This window comes from Pipistrellus hanaki (assembly GCF_964339955.1).
Source record: "Pipistrellus hanaki genome assembly, chromosome: 10".
NCBI lineage: Eukaryota > Metazoa > Chordata > Mammalia > Chiroptera > Vespertilionidae > Pipistrellus > Pipistrellus hanaki.
Window position 1 is genome coordinate 64,536,210 of NC_140512.1, and position 16,934 is coordinate 64,553,143.

At 47.4% G+C, this 16,934-nt stretch overlaps 1 protein-coding gene across 1 annotated transcript in view; it reads right to left on the bottom strand.

Annotated features, from left to right (window-relative positions):
• The window catches only part of CAV1 (caveolin 1), a 40,856-nt gene extending 25,757 nt beyond the window's left edge, over window positions 1–15,099 (bottom strand). Inside the window, exons 1-2 of the mRNA XM_084896978.1 lie at window positions 14,750–15,099; window positions 13,282–13,446 (exon numbers count right to left, since the gene is read on the bottom strand). Of these exons, the coding sequence (XP_084753104.1) occupies window positions 13,282–13,446; window positions 14,750–14,779 (195 nt within the window). The 5' untranslated portion in view covers window positions 14,780–15,099. The remainder of the gene's footprint in view (window positions 1–13,281; window positions 13,447–14,749) is intronic.
• Window positions 15,100–16,934: the final 1,835 nt, after the last annotated feature.

Here is a 16,934-nt window from a genome sequence, read left to right on the forward strand (position 1 = left end):
AAAGACTCAGGCAATTCAACCCAAGCTAGGATTGTAGCTTGTCTGGTTATGAGAGTGTGCTCCACTTCTAATCACTGAGACCACACTCCACTCTCTACCCACTTTTGGACTTAGGGATTGACCTTTGCTGCCTTTGGGAATTCACCCAGCACCTGCGTTCCTTGAGGCTCCGGGTTTTACCTTTGTCTTTACCTTGGTCCTTTACTCCTTCCCCAACTCATCTGCCGGGATCCAGGCTGGCCTTGGAAGTGCAGGCCTGTCACACCCAGATGACTTCTGGAGTTCCCCTTGCTAAATGCTGCCCACCCACCGCAAGGAAACCGTCATTTTTCTCGCTCCCTGGCCGATTTTAAAGAAGGCTCTGTAGCACAGTGCTTAGGCCCTGGAGGGCGTGTCCTCTGGATTCAAACTCTGCCTCAGAGCTTGACTCTGCCACCTACTACCTGCGTAATCCTGCGCAGATGGCTAAGCCTGCGTTTCCTTATCTGCAAAAGGGCGAGGCCTGGATAATAACCATAGCAGCCTCCTCCGAGGACCACCGGAGGAGCAAGGCAGCTGGCCCACAGGAGAGCTGGGGGCAGCCCTCCCCTGCCTCACTCCCCCTGCACAGTTAGCACCACGAGGTCTGCGCCCTGCACTGACTTTAGGCCTTTTCATCAGTAGCGGCTCCCGCTCATCAGGTCCCTCCTGGGGCGCGGCCTGCGAGGGGACAAATGCCTCGATGGCTCACAGAGGCCCCGTGGATCTGGCCCTTGCTAGTGTCCCTCGCTCTGACCACACTGACTTGCTCTGATCACACTGAACATGCCAAGTGTCCTCAGGTCTCTGGGCCTTTTTCTCCTGCTGTTCCCTCTGCTGGACCAAGCCAAGGACCCGTTTACTGCCTCTCGTGCCTGCTGAGCATGTTTCGGCTTTGGAGGCCGTTGAAAATCCTCTGCTTTCTGCCCAGTTTTGGCCTGCCCCTTAGTTACACGCCTCACTTGGATGTGTTTACATGTGTGCTTCCCAGATAAACGCTAAACCCCTTGGGGGTAGGAGCAGTGAGTTAATGCTCAGCCAGTGCCTGCGCCTGCGCCTGCTCACACCCTCCCATGGCAGCACCATGCAAAGCAGTGGGTGGGGACCCTGAGGTTTGCATGGGAAATGTCCCGTCCCGCACGGAGTCCGCGGCAGGACAGGGAGAAGGGGCTTGTGGGTTTCTCTTTCTGTTTGCTTCCTTTCCTCCCAATAGCCTCCTTGTTCCCTGACTTGTGTCTGGAAATCAGCATATTTTCCAGTCAATCATTGTCAATGAGAAAACCTAATTGTGTTCGATACCCACACGTGCAGGAGATGACCCAGTGCAATCTCTAGATGCAATTTGCCTTTTTACACAGAATCTCTCAATGTCCATTCGTATCGTAATGTCGTTGCTGGGCTCAGGAAAGGCTTACACATTGAATGCACCTTTCACAGATGTTACCGTTAAATTCCTACTCTGAGGTTAAGCACACAGACGCACCATCAGAATGCCTGCCTCTTAATGACCTGAGCAGCTCACGGTGGCTAAGGGGGAAGCTCAGTCGTGTTTTTAGGAATATGCACTTCCTCTGCTTTGACATAATGACCAATAAGAGACATCTTCGCAAGTGTCGATGAAGAAAACAAGATGTGTTTTCTATCTGAGCCATCAGCATGTTCCCGTGAGAGGCAGGAAGTATGTATTCTGTGCAGGTGTCAATCTGTTCCACCAGCTAATTCCCCGGGTACTTGCACAGTACATGGGTCATGCAGATTTCCTTTAAGACAAAATTAAAAAACATTTCCTCCACCCTAAACAATGGTTCGTATGAAAGCATGCCATTTTTTTTGTTTGTTTCCTGAACTAACTGAAAAAGAGTTTAAACTATTTTAAACATTTTAACCTTTGATTGAGTAGGTGACAAAGTATGTGATGGAAGGATATCAGTTTAATTAAACCTGTGTTTCAAAGAAAGAAGCTGAGGGGTCAGGTTAGATTGCGGAAAAGAGCTCCTCCTCCGAGTTCTAGTGCAGCTTGAAGGCTGTGATGAAGGACAGGAGAGAGGCAACACTGGAGAGTGGAGAGGAAAGAAAACATGTCTGGAATGTGGACATTCTGCTCATTCAGCTAAAAAATAGTGTAGCCGGGACCGGTTTGGCTCAGTGGATAGAGCGTCAGCCTGCGGACTAAAAGGTCCCGGGTTCGATTCCGGTCAAGGGCATGTACCTTGGTTGCGGGCACATCCCCAGTGGGGAGTGTGCAAAAGGCAGCTGGTCGATGATTTTCTCTCATCGATGTTTCTAACTCTCTATCCCTCTTTCTTCCTCTCTGTGAAAAATCAATAAAATATATTTTAAAAATAAAAAAAAATTTTTTTTAAATAAAAAATAGTGTACTAGTATGTATGGGGCTTCCAGTGCATTACAGGAGTAGGAGTCAGTGGCAGGTCATTGCCAATCCATTTGTGAACATATAGTTTTTCTTCCAAACTTGGGCACTCTGGGCATGAATGGGGACACTATTACTAGTTAGTTACTCAGGGCTGGCCAGCAGTAACTGGTTTATGTGGGACAACCTAGGAGATATGAACACCCTCCTCCTATGTCACCACAAGGCTCTGGGCTTGCAGTTGGCTGTAAGCCCGAGTGGCCTCAAGGGATGGGGGACCACTGAGCATGGCTGGTTTGGGAAGCCTCTATGGTGTTTCAAAACTCTCCGGTTTAAATGGTCCCGACTCCCACCAGTGTGGGAAGAGAGAATTTTAGAGAATTGGGATATGGTCCATAATTTAATTGCACGTTTTATAGGGCCCAAACAGGAGCAGATTGCATGAAAAATATGCCTCCTATTTTGCCCAAGCCTTGTTTACCGGCTCAGGAACAACTGGAGGCATTAGAGGTGAGGTGCTTTTGAACTAAACCCTGAAGGTTCTAAGGTTTTTAACAGACAGCAGAATTTGGTAGAAGAATTTCAGCAAAAGTTTTCAAAGGAAACTGCGCGAAGGGAGGCAAGCAGCTAGCCATAAACTCAGGGTGGTGCTCCTAACTACCTCATTCCTTTCTGTAGGACATGACACATAATAGTAGGTGTATAATACCCATTTATTGAAAGGTGACATTTTTAGGGGGACACTATTATATTATATGAGAATGACTCTCATTCTTTTTCTTTTTTTTTTTTATAGTTGGGGAAATTGAAGCATACAAACATAAAATAACTTGCCCAAAATATTTCTAGGACTGGTGCTTACTATATCCAAACAAGTATACTCCCTGTTTATAAACCAGACCCTCTGGGATGACGGAAGAAGAGAAATCTGTTGCCCTAACCTCCTTCCCCCTTCCTTCCACAGTGTGCAATAGCACACTATTGAGACTCTAAGCTTTCTACCTGGAAGAGGCCACAAAAGCATTAGGCCCTTATATTGAAACCAGCTGACCTGACGACTATATGCATGCATTTTCCTGACGATTAGAGAGAAAAAAAATTGTGCCTGTATATTTAAGAATGACCACACTCAAGTTTTTTGTTTTTGTTGTTTTTTAAATTGCAAAAATATATTTTCTTATTCTGGCATAATACTCTTTCCACTCTGTCAGGGTGCCTTTGAGTACCTCTGTGTTAGGGATATTTCTAGAAGCCGAGGGTTTAATTTTTTTTTAGAAACTTCTTTAAAAAAACAAAACAAAAAAACATAATATGCAAATTTTTTCTTCAGGAGCTCTGTGTACATTAAAGAAGATAATATACTATACTGTTATATATTAGTATAGACAATGATGAAGATAATATACTATTATAGTATAGATAAGGTTCAGAGTATGGAAGTGTGTGTTTCTTGGCATAAACCATCTTTGAATGAAAACGGCGGTTCTGCCCTTTCCCCACTGCAAACCCAGCCAGCTGAGTCACGAAAAGGCCCAGAACCCCACAGGTGCGACAGCCCAGGTCTCCCAGGGCCCAGTTCTCTCTGACATTTCACCATAGAGAACTTATGTTGAAACTAGGGCAAACTCAAAAGCCGTTTCAGTTGAAATATGCAAGTGTCTGCTGTTTCCACGGTCTTGAGTGGGCAGGCTGCACCCTGGGTTTTCCAGATGCTGCTTTCTACTGCAGCCGTTCTTACATTAAGCCCATTTATGTATGTGTGTATGTATGTATGTATGTATGTATGCATTTACTTATTTATGTTAATCCTCTCCTGTATGTATGTATGTATGTATGTATGTATGCATTTACTTATTTATGTTAATCCTCTCCTGAGGATATTTTTCCCATTGATTTTTAGAGAGAGAGTGGAAGGGAGGGAGGGAGAGGGAGAGAGACACATTGATTGGTTGCCTCCTACCTCCACTCACATTGGGGTGAAGGATGGAACCTGCAACCCAAGCATACGTCCTTGACTATGAGTCCAACTCAGGGCTGAAGTTCTAATCACTAAACAACACTGGCCAGGGCTAAGCCCCTTTAAAATGTATCTGACACTGTTATTAATTGGGAGAATTATGCACAACATGAACTTTTTTACAATTCAAGGGTATTTGGTGTATCTTATCCTATCTAATAAAGAGGGAATATGAAAATTGACCATCATGCCATAACAAAAATGGCTGGGTTCACAGCGGAGGGGGGATCCCGTAACACAAGGTGGCTGCACCCACAGTGGAAGCAGAGGCGGGGATCCCATAATGAGCCTTAATGAGCAATCAGCAGGGACCTGAGGCTGCAACCCCTTCCTGGCGGGACTTGACAGGGGACCTCAAGCCATGCCCCCTTGACCTGGGCTGGGGGACCTCAGGCCATGCCCTCTACCCCAGTGCTGGGTCAGGCAACCTGAGGCCAAGCACCTCTACCCAGTGGGGCTTAACGGGGGTAGGGCCGGCCGGGTGAGCCGGCAGAGTCTGGGTCTTGCATAATTTCAAGACACACCTGGGTGGGCAGGGACTTGACTCTGGTTCCTGTGACATGTCCCAGACTCTGACAGGAGGAAGATTTTCATATACATTTTACTAATTTTCTTTCATCTCTGACACTTCTATTAAAGAGAGAGGGCAAAAGGTAATATTAAAATATTTCCTCTAATTCCCCCTTTTAAAAAAATATCTATATATTTTATTGATTTTTCACAGAGAGGAAGAGAGAGGGATAGAGAGTTAGAAACACAGATGAGAAAGAAACATCGATCAGCTGCCTCTTGCACACCTCCTATTGGAAATGTGCCCGCAACCAAGGTACATGCCCTTGACTGGAATCGAACCTGGGACCTTTCAGTCTGCAGGCTAACGCTCTATCCACTGAGCCAAACCGGTTTCAGCTCTAATTCCCTTTTAACGTGCACACATTTTTGTGCACTGGGTCACTAGTATTAAATAATATGACATTCTATCCAGTTAGAACAAAAGTGGAGTTAATTCTTCTTTTTTGTTTTCTTTCTTTTTACCACAATGAGGAGGTAGAGAACATAAAAAAGACTTTCCATAAGCATTTAAAATGTTTATCACTGTTGGCTGAACTTGAAAGTGTTTCAGATTTTTATGAATGAATAGTATCTTCCCATTTTATTATAGTTCTTTACTCAATGATGTGAGGATAATTTCCCAACAAAGATGACTATAATGCTCTTTTATAAGCTGGGGACTCTGAATCCCATGCAAGATCTCATGTGTGGCAGAATATCCATCACTATCTCCCAAACAAACACACAAACAACAGTCCCCACAGAAGATAATATTACCAACTAGAGGCCTAGTGCATGAAATTCATGCACAAGGGAGGGAGGAGTCCCTCAGCCTGGCCTACACCCTCCCTAATCCGGATCCCCTTGGAAGATGTCCGACTGCCTCTTGCAATCCAGGACTACTGGCTCCTAACCGCTTGCCTGCCTGCCTGCCTGCCTGATCACCCCTAACCACCTCTACCTACCTGCCTGATCGTCCTTAATGCTCCCCTACCGGCATGATCGCCCCTAAGTGATCCCCTGCTGCCCTGATTGCCCCTAACTACCTGTGCTTCACCCTGCACCCAGGCTTCCCTACCTCTGGCTGGCCTCAGGCACCCAAGACCCGAGCCAGCTTCGCCCATGCTGGCCACAGCTGCAGGGGACCTTGGATGGGTGACTTCACCCAGGCTTCAGCTATATGTGCCCAGGACAGCAAGGTGAGTGGCTTGTCCCTCTCCCAAACCGCAGGTGCAGAGACACAGCCGCTGGCACCCAGGACCACTTGTCCCTCTCCCAAGCACAGCCTGGCTGGTCCCCATTCCTCTCTCCCAAGTGTTGAGTGTCTGAGCAGTTACAGTATGATGGTGTGACAACCATTTGCATATTAGCTCTTTAGTACATAGGATGTGCTGAGTTCTTTGAGATAATTTGATCTTTTAAATCTTATGCTTTGATTATAGCTATATCGAATAAACTTAAAAATTTCTTTTATATTGATATTAATCAGCAATCACCCTAGAATGATTTCAGGTTGAAAGAGATCACAGAGGCTGTTATTTTGAAACCAAAACAGTTCTGATTATCATGTGCATGCCTTTTGCTGACTACTACGAAAATTTCATGTCTGTTTAAGAATCATTACATTCAAGCTTTGGAAAAGAAAATTACAAATGCATATTTGTATTTTCCAACAAAGAGCTCCTCTCAGATGTCTTGATTTGTCTCAGAACTAACATCAGAATTATTTCAACTAATTTCTCTCCTCATGACAACAGTCCAGGAGAATCACATAATCTTGTCTTTCTTTCCTTGTGATAGATTTCAAAATATCTTTTTAGACAGTAATCATGTGAAAACATGGATAACATTTTAAACTTCTTTAGCCCTTAAATTCCTGTCAATATTAAAAAAGAGGAAGTGGAAGTTAGCCTTATATAACCACTCTGTTCCCTTCTAATTCTAAAATTCCATCATTTTGTGCTTATAAGATTTTATTCCCAATGCTACCACATATTGTTCTCCCCATTTCGTGCAATTAGTGTAACTGTTCTATGCTCCTCCAGACTAGCTATGTTTTATTACATCCTGTGCCCTAACCAGTTATCTTCCAAAATGCCTATCTTCAGTATGCCATGCTTATGCTTGAAGTGCTCCTGACCACAATGCTGACCTGTTAAGAGTCAAAACTTATCATGTGACTCTGCCACCTGGCCATGATAAGGCTGTTCATCTTATGATCGACCACTCTGTCACTAAATTCTATTCCAATAAAAAAAAAAGGGGGGGGGGCCTCTAGGCATTGCAGGCTCATGACCTTGGAGAGACATTCTCGCTCCCGTGCTTTGCTCGTTTAGAATGGCCCCCTTTGCCTCTCTCAGATATCTGCATTCCATTTGTCCCATATGACCCAACTCAGACTGCATCTCCTTCATGCTCTTCTCCATTAACCTTTCTCTGGTGCATCCTCCTTCTCTTTCCCTAATGCCCTCTCCATAGTAGGGCTTCCTTAACACTTAATACCACTCACTTAAAACAAACTTTATTGAGGAATGATTAACAAATATAATTGTATATATTTAAAGTATACAATATGATCATTTGACATACATCTACATTGTAGAATGATTATCAAAATCAAGATAATTAATACCATTCACTTTTTAAAAGCCTTATTATGCAATAGTCATTATTACTTACTTTTGACTTATATACTAGAGACCCAATGCACGAATTCATGCACAGATGGGGTCTGGCCAGCCCAGCACCAATCAGGGTGGATCAGAGTTGGGCCAGCCAGGATGAGAGGCTGCAGGTGGTTGGCTGGATGGCCCCACCCCCAAATGGTATGTGTGGGGATTGGGGGTGAAGCCAGTGAGGGGTGGGGGGCTGCAGAAGGTTGGTCAACCAGCCCCACCTCTGCTCCAGCAGGTTTGCAGGCCGAAGTAGATGTCATAGCAACTGGTCATTAGGGCATTCTGGTTGCTGGCTTTTTATATATAGACTAGAGGCCTGATGCACGAAGATTCATGCAAGAATGGGCCTTCCACCGAAACCGGTTTGGCTCAGTGGTAGAGCGTCAGTCTGCGGACTGAAAGGTCCCAGGTTCGATTCCGATTAAGGGCATATGCATTGGTTGTGGGCACATCCCCAGTAGGGGGTGTGCAAGAGGCAGCTGGTCGATGTTTCTCTCTCATTGACGTTTCTAGCTCTCTATCCCTCTCTCCTCCTCTCTGTAAAACACATGTGTCAAACACAAGGCCCACAGGCCAAATCCAGCCCACCAGGCCTTGCAATGTGGCCTGCACCGCGCTGTCATCACTGCACTCCGCTGTCAGTTTATGACATTGTCAGTTTATGACTGTTCAGTAAACCATTCGGCCCGCGATTTAGGCTGGATTTTAGATTTTGGCCCCTTCTCTGATTGAGTTCGACACCCCTACTGTAAAAAATCAATAAAATATATTTAAAAAAAAAAAAAAAGAATGGGCCTTCCTTCCCGCTGGCACTGCCTTCGCTCCAGTTGGAACCGCCTTTTTGCTCTGGCCTGGAGCCGCCTTCCTGCCTTCCCATGCTGCCCAGAGGCCAGAACAGCTGGGGCAGTGAAGAATGCCTATGTTACCATGGCAGCAATGCAAGCATCCCACCCTGCCTTCGGCCGCTTAGCACCTGTGTATGCAAATTAACCTGCCATTTTTTTGTCGGGCTAATTTGCATGCTCACTCCTGATTGATTGGTAGGCAAATGTATAGTCAATTTACATCTTACTCTTTTTTTTGTGTAGATATTTGGTCTATTTCCAAAATGATGATGAGAGAGCTTACTATAGTAACTGCATAAAACAGCATGCCAGCTGGAAATGAAAGTGAAAATTAAAATCCATATAAGGGGGAGAATAAATAACATGGGTCATTAAAAACTAAAAATGTAGCCGAGACCGGTTTGACTCAATGGATAGAGTGTCGGCTTGGACCCAGGTTCGATTTCAGTCAAGGGCATGTACCTTGGTTGCAGGCATATCCCCAGTAGGGGGTGTGCAAGAGGCAGCTGATCAATGACTCTCTCTCATCAATGTTTCTAACTATCTCTCTCCCTTCCTCTCTGTACAAAATCAATAAAATATATTTTAAAAAAAACAAAAAAAAACTTAAAATGTAGTTATAAGTTTCCTGGCAGTCAAACCAAAAAGAACCCATTAGTTACCTTGTGGCAGTGACTTACTGTTGTGATATTGTATGTGTGTATTTTTTTAAGCTTTTCATCTGTATATATCTTGTCTCATAATTCTAATCTTTGTGGTTTCTAGAAATTATTTTAGGAATTACCCTTTGTAGATAATGTTTAGTTCAGCATATAAGACTCAAATAAGTGAATTAATTGATGGCTATTGTGATATCAGAATTATAACATTGAAGCCATTTTATTTATCTAGAAATTCCAAATATGTACATAATAAATACCTGGATAGAAATTGGAACATAAAAAGAAGACATAAAAATCTTGGATGGAGAAGGGTCTGAAGTTGTGATTACTTTAATTAGAGGAAATTTTAAGTATCATTCATAGCCCACTCTTTTTAGATAAATATAATACTGATATCTCATATATAGAGCAGCAAACCTTTAGTAATATAAGAAACAAATTCAGTGGAACTAAATGGTATAGACTAATTTATGCCATTAAAACCAGTGAAATAGGTGGTAAAACACCTTGAAATAACAAATCATGACACAGCCAGTTCTGAGTTTTCTTCCCCTCCCTACATGGCTGTTTTATAGGGTGTAGAGGATACTGTAGAACAAGCATGTCAAACTCAAAGGCCAATACAGGCCAAATGAACAAGGTTTAAGTTTATGTGGGCGGCAAAAAAACAAAAGCTTCAATTTTCATAGAAACGCAGATTTATTTCGATAGAGACATGCTGAATACAAAGGGCTGAAATAAGTGAGTAATCCTAATATATAAAAAGCCAGGGGCTGTCATGACTGAAACCACCAGATGGACGATCTAACAGCAGGCTGCATGAGGCGACAAAGCTGGCAGGGGGGGTTAGTGAAGGATAACCAAATGACTGAACAGCAGGCTGTGTGGGGCAACCAGACTGGCAGGGGGGGCAGTTGGAGGCGACCAGGCTGGTGGGGGGCAGTTGGGGGTGACAGGGCCAGCAGAGGTGCAGTTGGGGGTGATCAGGCCTGTGAGGGAGAAGGGAGTAGTAAGGGGTGACTAGACTGGTGGAGGTTAGTTGGGGAGGCCAGGCTGGCACAGGGGGTTAGTTGGGGGCAACTAGGCTGGCACAGTGGGGCAGTCAGAGACATGCCAGATTGTGAGAGGGATGTCTCTGACTGCCAGTTTAGGCTCAATCCCCAGGCCTAAACCAGCAGCCGAGCATCCCACAAGGGGTCCCAAATTGTAGAGGGTGCAGTCTAGGCTGAGGGGACCACCCTTCCCATGCATGAATTTCATGCTCTGGGCCTCTAGTCATTAACATAAAATAATAGAACATTTTAATAAAAATTAATATTTTTTCTTGAACATTAACTTACCAGACACTGAATAACTGCACAAATTAATACGTGTGACACAAATAAACCTATTTTTTCTTGTTCTCCAAAAGTGAAATATTTCCTGTTATGCACACCAAACAAGTCAGTCTAAGACTTAATGACATGGCAATCAGCTGCTAAAATGGTGCGCCCGTGAGTAAATGAATGCAACACAATTATAGTAATCAGTCATTAGCGAACGTGGTACAATATCCTATCACAAGCTATTGTAAAAATTAAGTTACGAAATTTTTATTAAAATGTTTCTTACATACCATTACATTGATTGGGCCACCAAAATATTCCTGTGGGCCGCACGTGGCCCGCAGGCCGTGAGTTTGACATGCTTGCTGTAGATAACACCATGCTATTCCTCTCACTGTGCATCAGGGTTGAATGTCTTCTACATCCAGAGTTACTATTCTAACCTTGGGATAGGAACCTTCTGTAAAACGCAGGGAACACTCCAGGCTGGTGCTGTCCAAATACTCTACATCTATGCTGTCCCATATGGTAGCTCCTCGTCTCATGTGCTGGGAACTCTTTGTGGCTGGAGTGACTGAGGGACTGAATTTTAAGTTTTATTTTATGTAAAGGACTTAAACTTAAATTCCAAGTGGCCAAGTGGCTACAGAATTGGACAGGGCTGTTTTACCGAGCTGCTTGCCTCCAGAACAGAACTTTCCTTACCTGATTTAGTACCTTTAATAACATTCAATTGATCGCTGTTCATTATCATGTGAAGTTTTAACAGTGAGGCTTTGGATGTCTTTATTATTTTAAGAAATCTATGCCACCAAAATAAAATTTAGGGAAATTCATTGTTTATTGTCATGGTAACACGAGGAGGATCACTTCTGTCATTAGGTTGATGCTTGGACTCAAAGAAAACGACTAGGAGTCTGTATAAGATGTAAGCCCCCTCCTCCACCTTCAGGCACATGGCACTCCTAGGGCCTCTCTCCCTCTCTCTCTGCAGGGCATTCTGAAGTCCTAAGAGAGGCATCTGAGTAAGCGGGCCTCCCGAATTCTTCTCCAGGCAGATTTTTTCCTGCCTGCCTTGCTTTGCTCACAGTTCTATGAGCAAGTGGGTGGGGTTTGCTTTCTCTCAGCCAGCAGGCGCTTGCTCTAACTCTCCCTTTTAATTTCTCTAATACGAGGATCCCCGCACTTGCTCTCTGAAACGCTATTTTGTAAACTGCTATTTCCTCTAAGCCCGTTATGCCCTTTTTCCATCTGCATTGAAGCCTCTTTTCCCAGAGGGCTCTTCTTTCCCAACTTAGTCATGCTAAGTGTGGAGAGCCACATCCACACTCCGGGCCTCTCTGACTCATCGGGGAGGTCTGCCCCGCTAGCACTGTGGTGGAACAACACGCAGGCTCCGGGGAGCCAGCCCTTCCTGGCTTCTGCCTCTTTTCCTGGCGTCTCTCCTTCATGCCCAAAGCTATGGGGGGGGGGGGGGGGGGGGGGGGGGGGCAAAAAAACAAAAAAAAATGCCCTTACCCCTTTTAAGGTAAAGCTTTTAGTAAATAGTTTATAGCAATTGCCATTTTCAGTTTATAAGCTGCTTTGGTGATTGCTGCTACCTTTAAGTATTCCATGATCTGGCTAGCAGAAAAGCCTGCCAAGGCTCCCAATTTCCTTTTCCCCTCCACCAGCAAGCCGAGAGTCCACTCCGACAGCCACGCTTTCCTTCTGGTTGCAGGTGAAGCTGTTCCCCTCTTTGAACTCTATTATTCGTGAGTGTGAGCAGTCTCAGCTCTAGCTTCTCCCATGGGTGGTCGGGAGGCCCAGTGGGGGAGGCGGTGGACTGCTCCGGGAGTACGGACCCGGGTCTCTGCACCCTCGCTCCCAGGCCAGGGCTTTCCGTGGCCCTCCTGGTCCCTCCAAGAAAGCCCTCCGCCAAGGACGGCTCACGCCCATGGTTTCACAACCCAGATGGGTTCAGAGAATACATTCCTCTGACTTGATTTGCTAAAAGGGTCAGAGTTAAACAACATCATGAAATAAAAAAAAAATTGACCCCCAAATCAGATCTAAGTTTGGCCAATCACCTGTTCCATTAACCTATTTTTAATCTCACCTAGTACATCCTGAAAGTATAAAAAGGAATGGCCCTTCAGCTCAGTGAAAGCTGACGCAGGTGGTCACTCGAGAGGCAACTTTCCACATCCAACTGGACGTTTCTCTGGGAGACACCAGAGCTGTGCATATTTTTGACTTGGTAGTTTTGTTCAGCTGTGCACATGTTTGTTTGTTTTTCCAGTTAAAATACCCTTCATATATGGACCTATATGAGTATGTATGCATATATATTTGCATAATCTGTCTTTAGATGCAAGCACTTCTACCCACTTTCTTGTGTGGAAGAACATCACTCCAGTTACTTGCTTTCAGCTGAGGGGAACCTGCCCACTCCGCAGCCCAGCGTTCGCCTTTGGCACAAGACCTCAGAAATGACCTTCCTGCCTCAATCATTCGTGCAGTGGGCACCACCCTTCACCAGACTTCCAGCCTGGGAATGGACAGGGTGACCTGTAGCGTCACCATCTCACCCTTTCCGGGAGTGGGGTCTGGCTGTGACCAGGAGCTTCATTTGCCGGAAGAGTGCCGTTATGTGAACGCCTACAAAACTCCAGTTAGCTAAATCCCACCTGCACTGCAGGATGGGAGAGGGGACACCAAGCCCAGGAAACGGGGTGTGCGCGCTCCCCGTAACTTCAGAAGAGAATGCACAGGCTGCTGCCAGAGAGAGCTGTGGGCCCTGACAGCATCCCCTCCGGGGCCAGACCCCCCCTTACCTTGACCACGTGGTCGTTGAGGTGCTTGGGGTCGCGGTTCACCAGGTCGATCTCCTTGGTGTGCACGTCGTACACCTGCCGCTCGCTCCCGTCGTCGGCCATGGCCTTGTTGTTGGGCTTGTAGATGTTGCCTTGCTCCCGGGAGGGGACGGTGTAGAGGTGTCCCTGCAGAGGCGGGCGGCCGCGGGAGAGATGGGGGGAAGCACCAGCGGTTGGAAGAAATTCTCCGAAAGACACAAGCAGGCGATCAGCAGTCAGCCTGGCCGCAGAGCCAGCCTCTGGGCTCCAAACCGAACCAGCCGCTCCCGCAGCAGGAGGCGCAGGCCGTGCTCGGCGCCGCCCGCGCTTTTAGAGGCTCGGGGCGCGGACACCACACCCTCCGCACCCGGAGCGCCAGCCCGAGCCTCCCGCCGCCGCCAGGGGTCAGGGCACCCCGCCGCCCGCCCGCCCCGCCCCGCCCCAGCGGGGTGCCCGCCCAGAGCCGGGCGGCGACGGCACCGGCCCCCACTGCTCTGCAGCCCCCCTTTTCACACCCAGTGCTTCACCTGCTCCACCCTCTCATCCCCGCCCCACTCCCCGCCTATTCCCCCCTCTCCACAATTCCAGTTTCATCCTGGAGATTCAACTTGAACCCCCGACTCATGGAATGTCCCCGTTCCGTTGGTCCCAGCGGCGTTTCCCGGGCACCTGCCCCGTCCGCCACCCTCCTTCTGCCCTTTGCTATCCCCCCATATTCCCACCATCCCCACCCCAGCTCCGCACGCTCCATCCTCAGGGCGGAGCCTGGTCGGACCCCTAACCTCCCTAGAACCTCGCACCTGCACCCCGACTCCAACCCACCCTGGGCGCAACGGCGCCTGCGTTTGGGAAAAGGGAGTCCCCGCACCCGGGCTGGAGGGTGGTGGCGGGGGTGGTGGCCCGGGCGGCGGTGGTTGCGGGGAGGGAGGCGCGTCCCGCTGCAGGCAGCCGGGCGCCGGGCGGGGAGAGCCCTCCGGGCGGCGGAGAGCTTCGCCAAGTGGGGCCGGGCGCCGGGGGATCCCCTGGGCGGGAGGGCGGTGACCAGCTCCTCCCGGCGCCCCAGCTCCCCCGCCCAGCCGGCCGGGGCGCGCCGCCGGGGTCCCCCATCAGGTGGCACCTGGACCCGCGGAGAAACTCGTCCTCCGACCGGACCTCAAACCCCGACCACCTTCTCCGCACCCCTCCGGCTCAGGGCCCGGGACCTCCCAGGAGGGAAACGTGAACTATTCCTCCTCCTCCACCTCCCCGCCCGGGCCCATTCCTCAGCCGCCGGCGGAGGGCTCTCCAAAGAGGAGAGGGTTCTCCAGAATGAAGAGGCTTCTCCAAAGTGAAGAGGGGGTTCTCCAAAGTGAAGAGGGGATTCTCCAAAGCCGGGAGAGCGCCGGCGATGGAGAGGCGATAGCAGAGGCGGGCACACCCGGCCGGCGCGGTGCGCACCCCCCCAGCCTACCTCGGAGTCCACGTATTTGCCCCCAGACATGCTGGCCCCTGGCTGGTGGAGGCTCTTGAGGTTTCCCCGGGCTGTGATTTGAGGGAACAGAGGAAGAGAGATCTTGTATTGTAGGGGGGCGGGGATGGAGCTGCCGGGAGGGGCGGTGTGGCTGGGAGGGAGCCTCCTGGCCGGCCGCCCGGGGTTTGTTCCGTCCGCTCGGGGCTGGGCAGGACCTGCGCCGCCGGGTCCAGGCACATCCCCGGTTCCCTGCGGAGGGCGGGGGCCCCCGGGGGCGGGAAGGCTTCACCCGCGCTGGGCGGGCGGCTGGGGCAGATATTTTAAACCTGGGGCAACATCTTCCCAGCGGGGAACCGCTGAGAGGCGCCCCGAGGAGGGCGGATGTTTTCCCGGTGCATCATCCCAGCAGCGGTGGGGAGTGGAGTTCCCGCACGCCTGCAAGATAGATGCCCAGTGAGGGAGCCAGAGCTGCAGAAAGAATTCTGCCCTTTATAAGCAGTTCTTCTCATCGCCCGTGTTCCGTCGTTGCCTAAGACACTACCATCTCCTTGTTTCTTACAGAGGAAGGGATTTTTTTTTTTTTTTAAATGGCTGGGAGCCCTAAGGTGCAGCTCACATCTAAACACAGGCAGGAATCTGCGAGTGCATGTGGGGTGTGCTTTAGTGTCTGGTCTGCATCTACTAGCAGTTGCTGTGGATGGGAACTTGGGAGAAACAGGCATGCAGAATAAGTGAATGTTTCCTAATCGCTTCTGGAATGGCCTCCAAATAACGTGAAATAAGGAATGAAACAGTAACCTTTTCTATAAAAGTATTATAAATATGTTCTGTAACAAACGGACATTTATGCCAACAGGTTATGCCACGGTTGTACAATATTTGAAATGGGTAGTAATTAAAATGTGTTAGCTGTTCCTGAATTGGGGGCTTCTCTCTTTACCTTATTATAAATCAGCATAAGATGGATTAAACAATGATCAGTCACTTTTACTTTAGGAAATTTACTATCCAAGAATGGAAAGAATTTTTTTTAAGCCTAAGTTTCCACATGCAATCAAAAGTCAAATTATGACTTGAAATAAAAAAATGTTGGAAATATACCGGAGAGAGCACATGTTACATTAAAAGAACTGTCAGTCTAGAAAAGGAGCTGGGGGAGAGCACAAAAAGATGAGAAAAAGGGGAACAGAGGATGGAACTTTCAGGGTTGATTACCTGGTTAATTATCTGTAAAGTCTAACTACAAAAGGCAGCCTATTGTTGATAGCAATGTTTATTTATTTATTTTTAAATATATTTTATTGATTTTTTTACAGAGAGGAAGGGAGAGGAATAGTTAGAAACATCAATGAGAGAGAAACATCGATCAGCTGATCAGCTGCCTCTTGCACACCCTCTAATGGGGATGTGCCCGCAACCAAGGTACATGCCCTTGACTGGAATCGAACCTGGGATCCTTCAGTCCGCAGGCCAATGTTTTGTCCACTTAGCCAAAAACAAAAGTTTTAACTATGTGGTAGGGAAAATGTCACAAATGTTGGCATGACTTTAATTATGCTGGCTAATCATCATTAGAATATTAAAGATCTTCCAAAAGTTGTTTTTTACTTTTATTTTTTTAATATATCTTATTGATTCTTTACAGAGAGGAAGGGAGAGAGATAGAGAGTTAGAAAGATCCATGATTGATCAGCTGCCTCCTGCACACCCCCTCCTACTGGGGATGTGCCTGCAACCAAGGTACATGCTCTTGACCAGAATCAAACCTGAGACCCTTCGGTCCATAGGCCTACGCTCTTTCCACTGAGCCAAACCAGCTAGGGCAAAAAGTTGTGTGTGTGTTTTTTTTTTTTTTTAATGTTATTTCTACCAAATTTCATTTCTAAATTCTTTGAACAAATTGTGTGTTAACAAAGACGCTATGCTAGAAAAGGGTCTTGTCAGGTTCAGTGTTGTGTAGCGCCCAGTCTGTTCATCTGTGTCTTCCTCCATAAATGTTGGCTGCAAGGCAATTTCTATGGAAAAATGTGGAAACTGGTTCCCACCTATTGTTATTCAGTCTTCAGCTGTGATGAGTAATCTTGACCGTGAAAACCGTCAACAGGAACAGGGAGAGAGCATGTCCTGCATTCCAGGAGGAGATAGACTTTCTGGGGAGGCCCGTGGGTGAATGCTTAACTAGCAC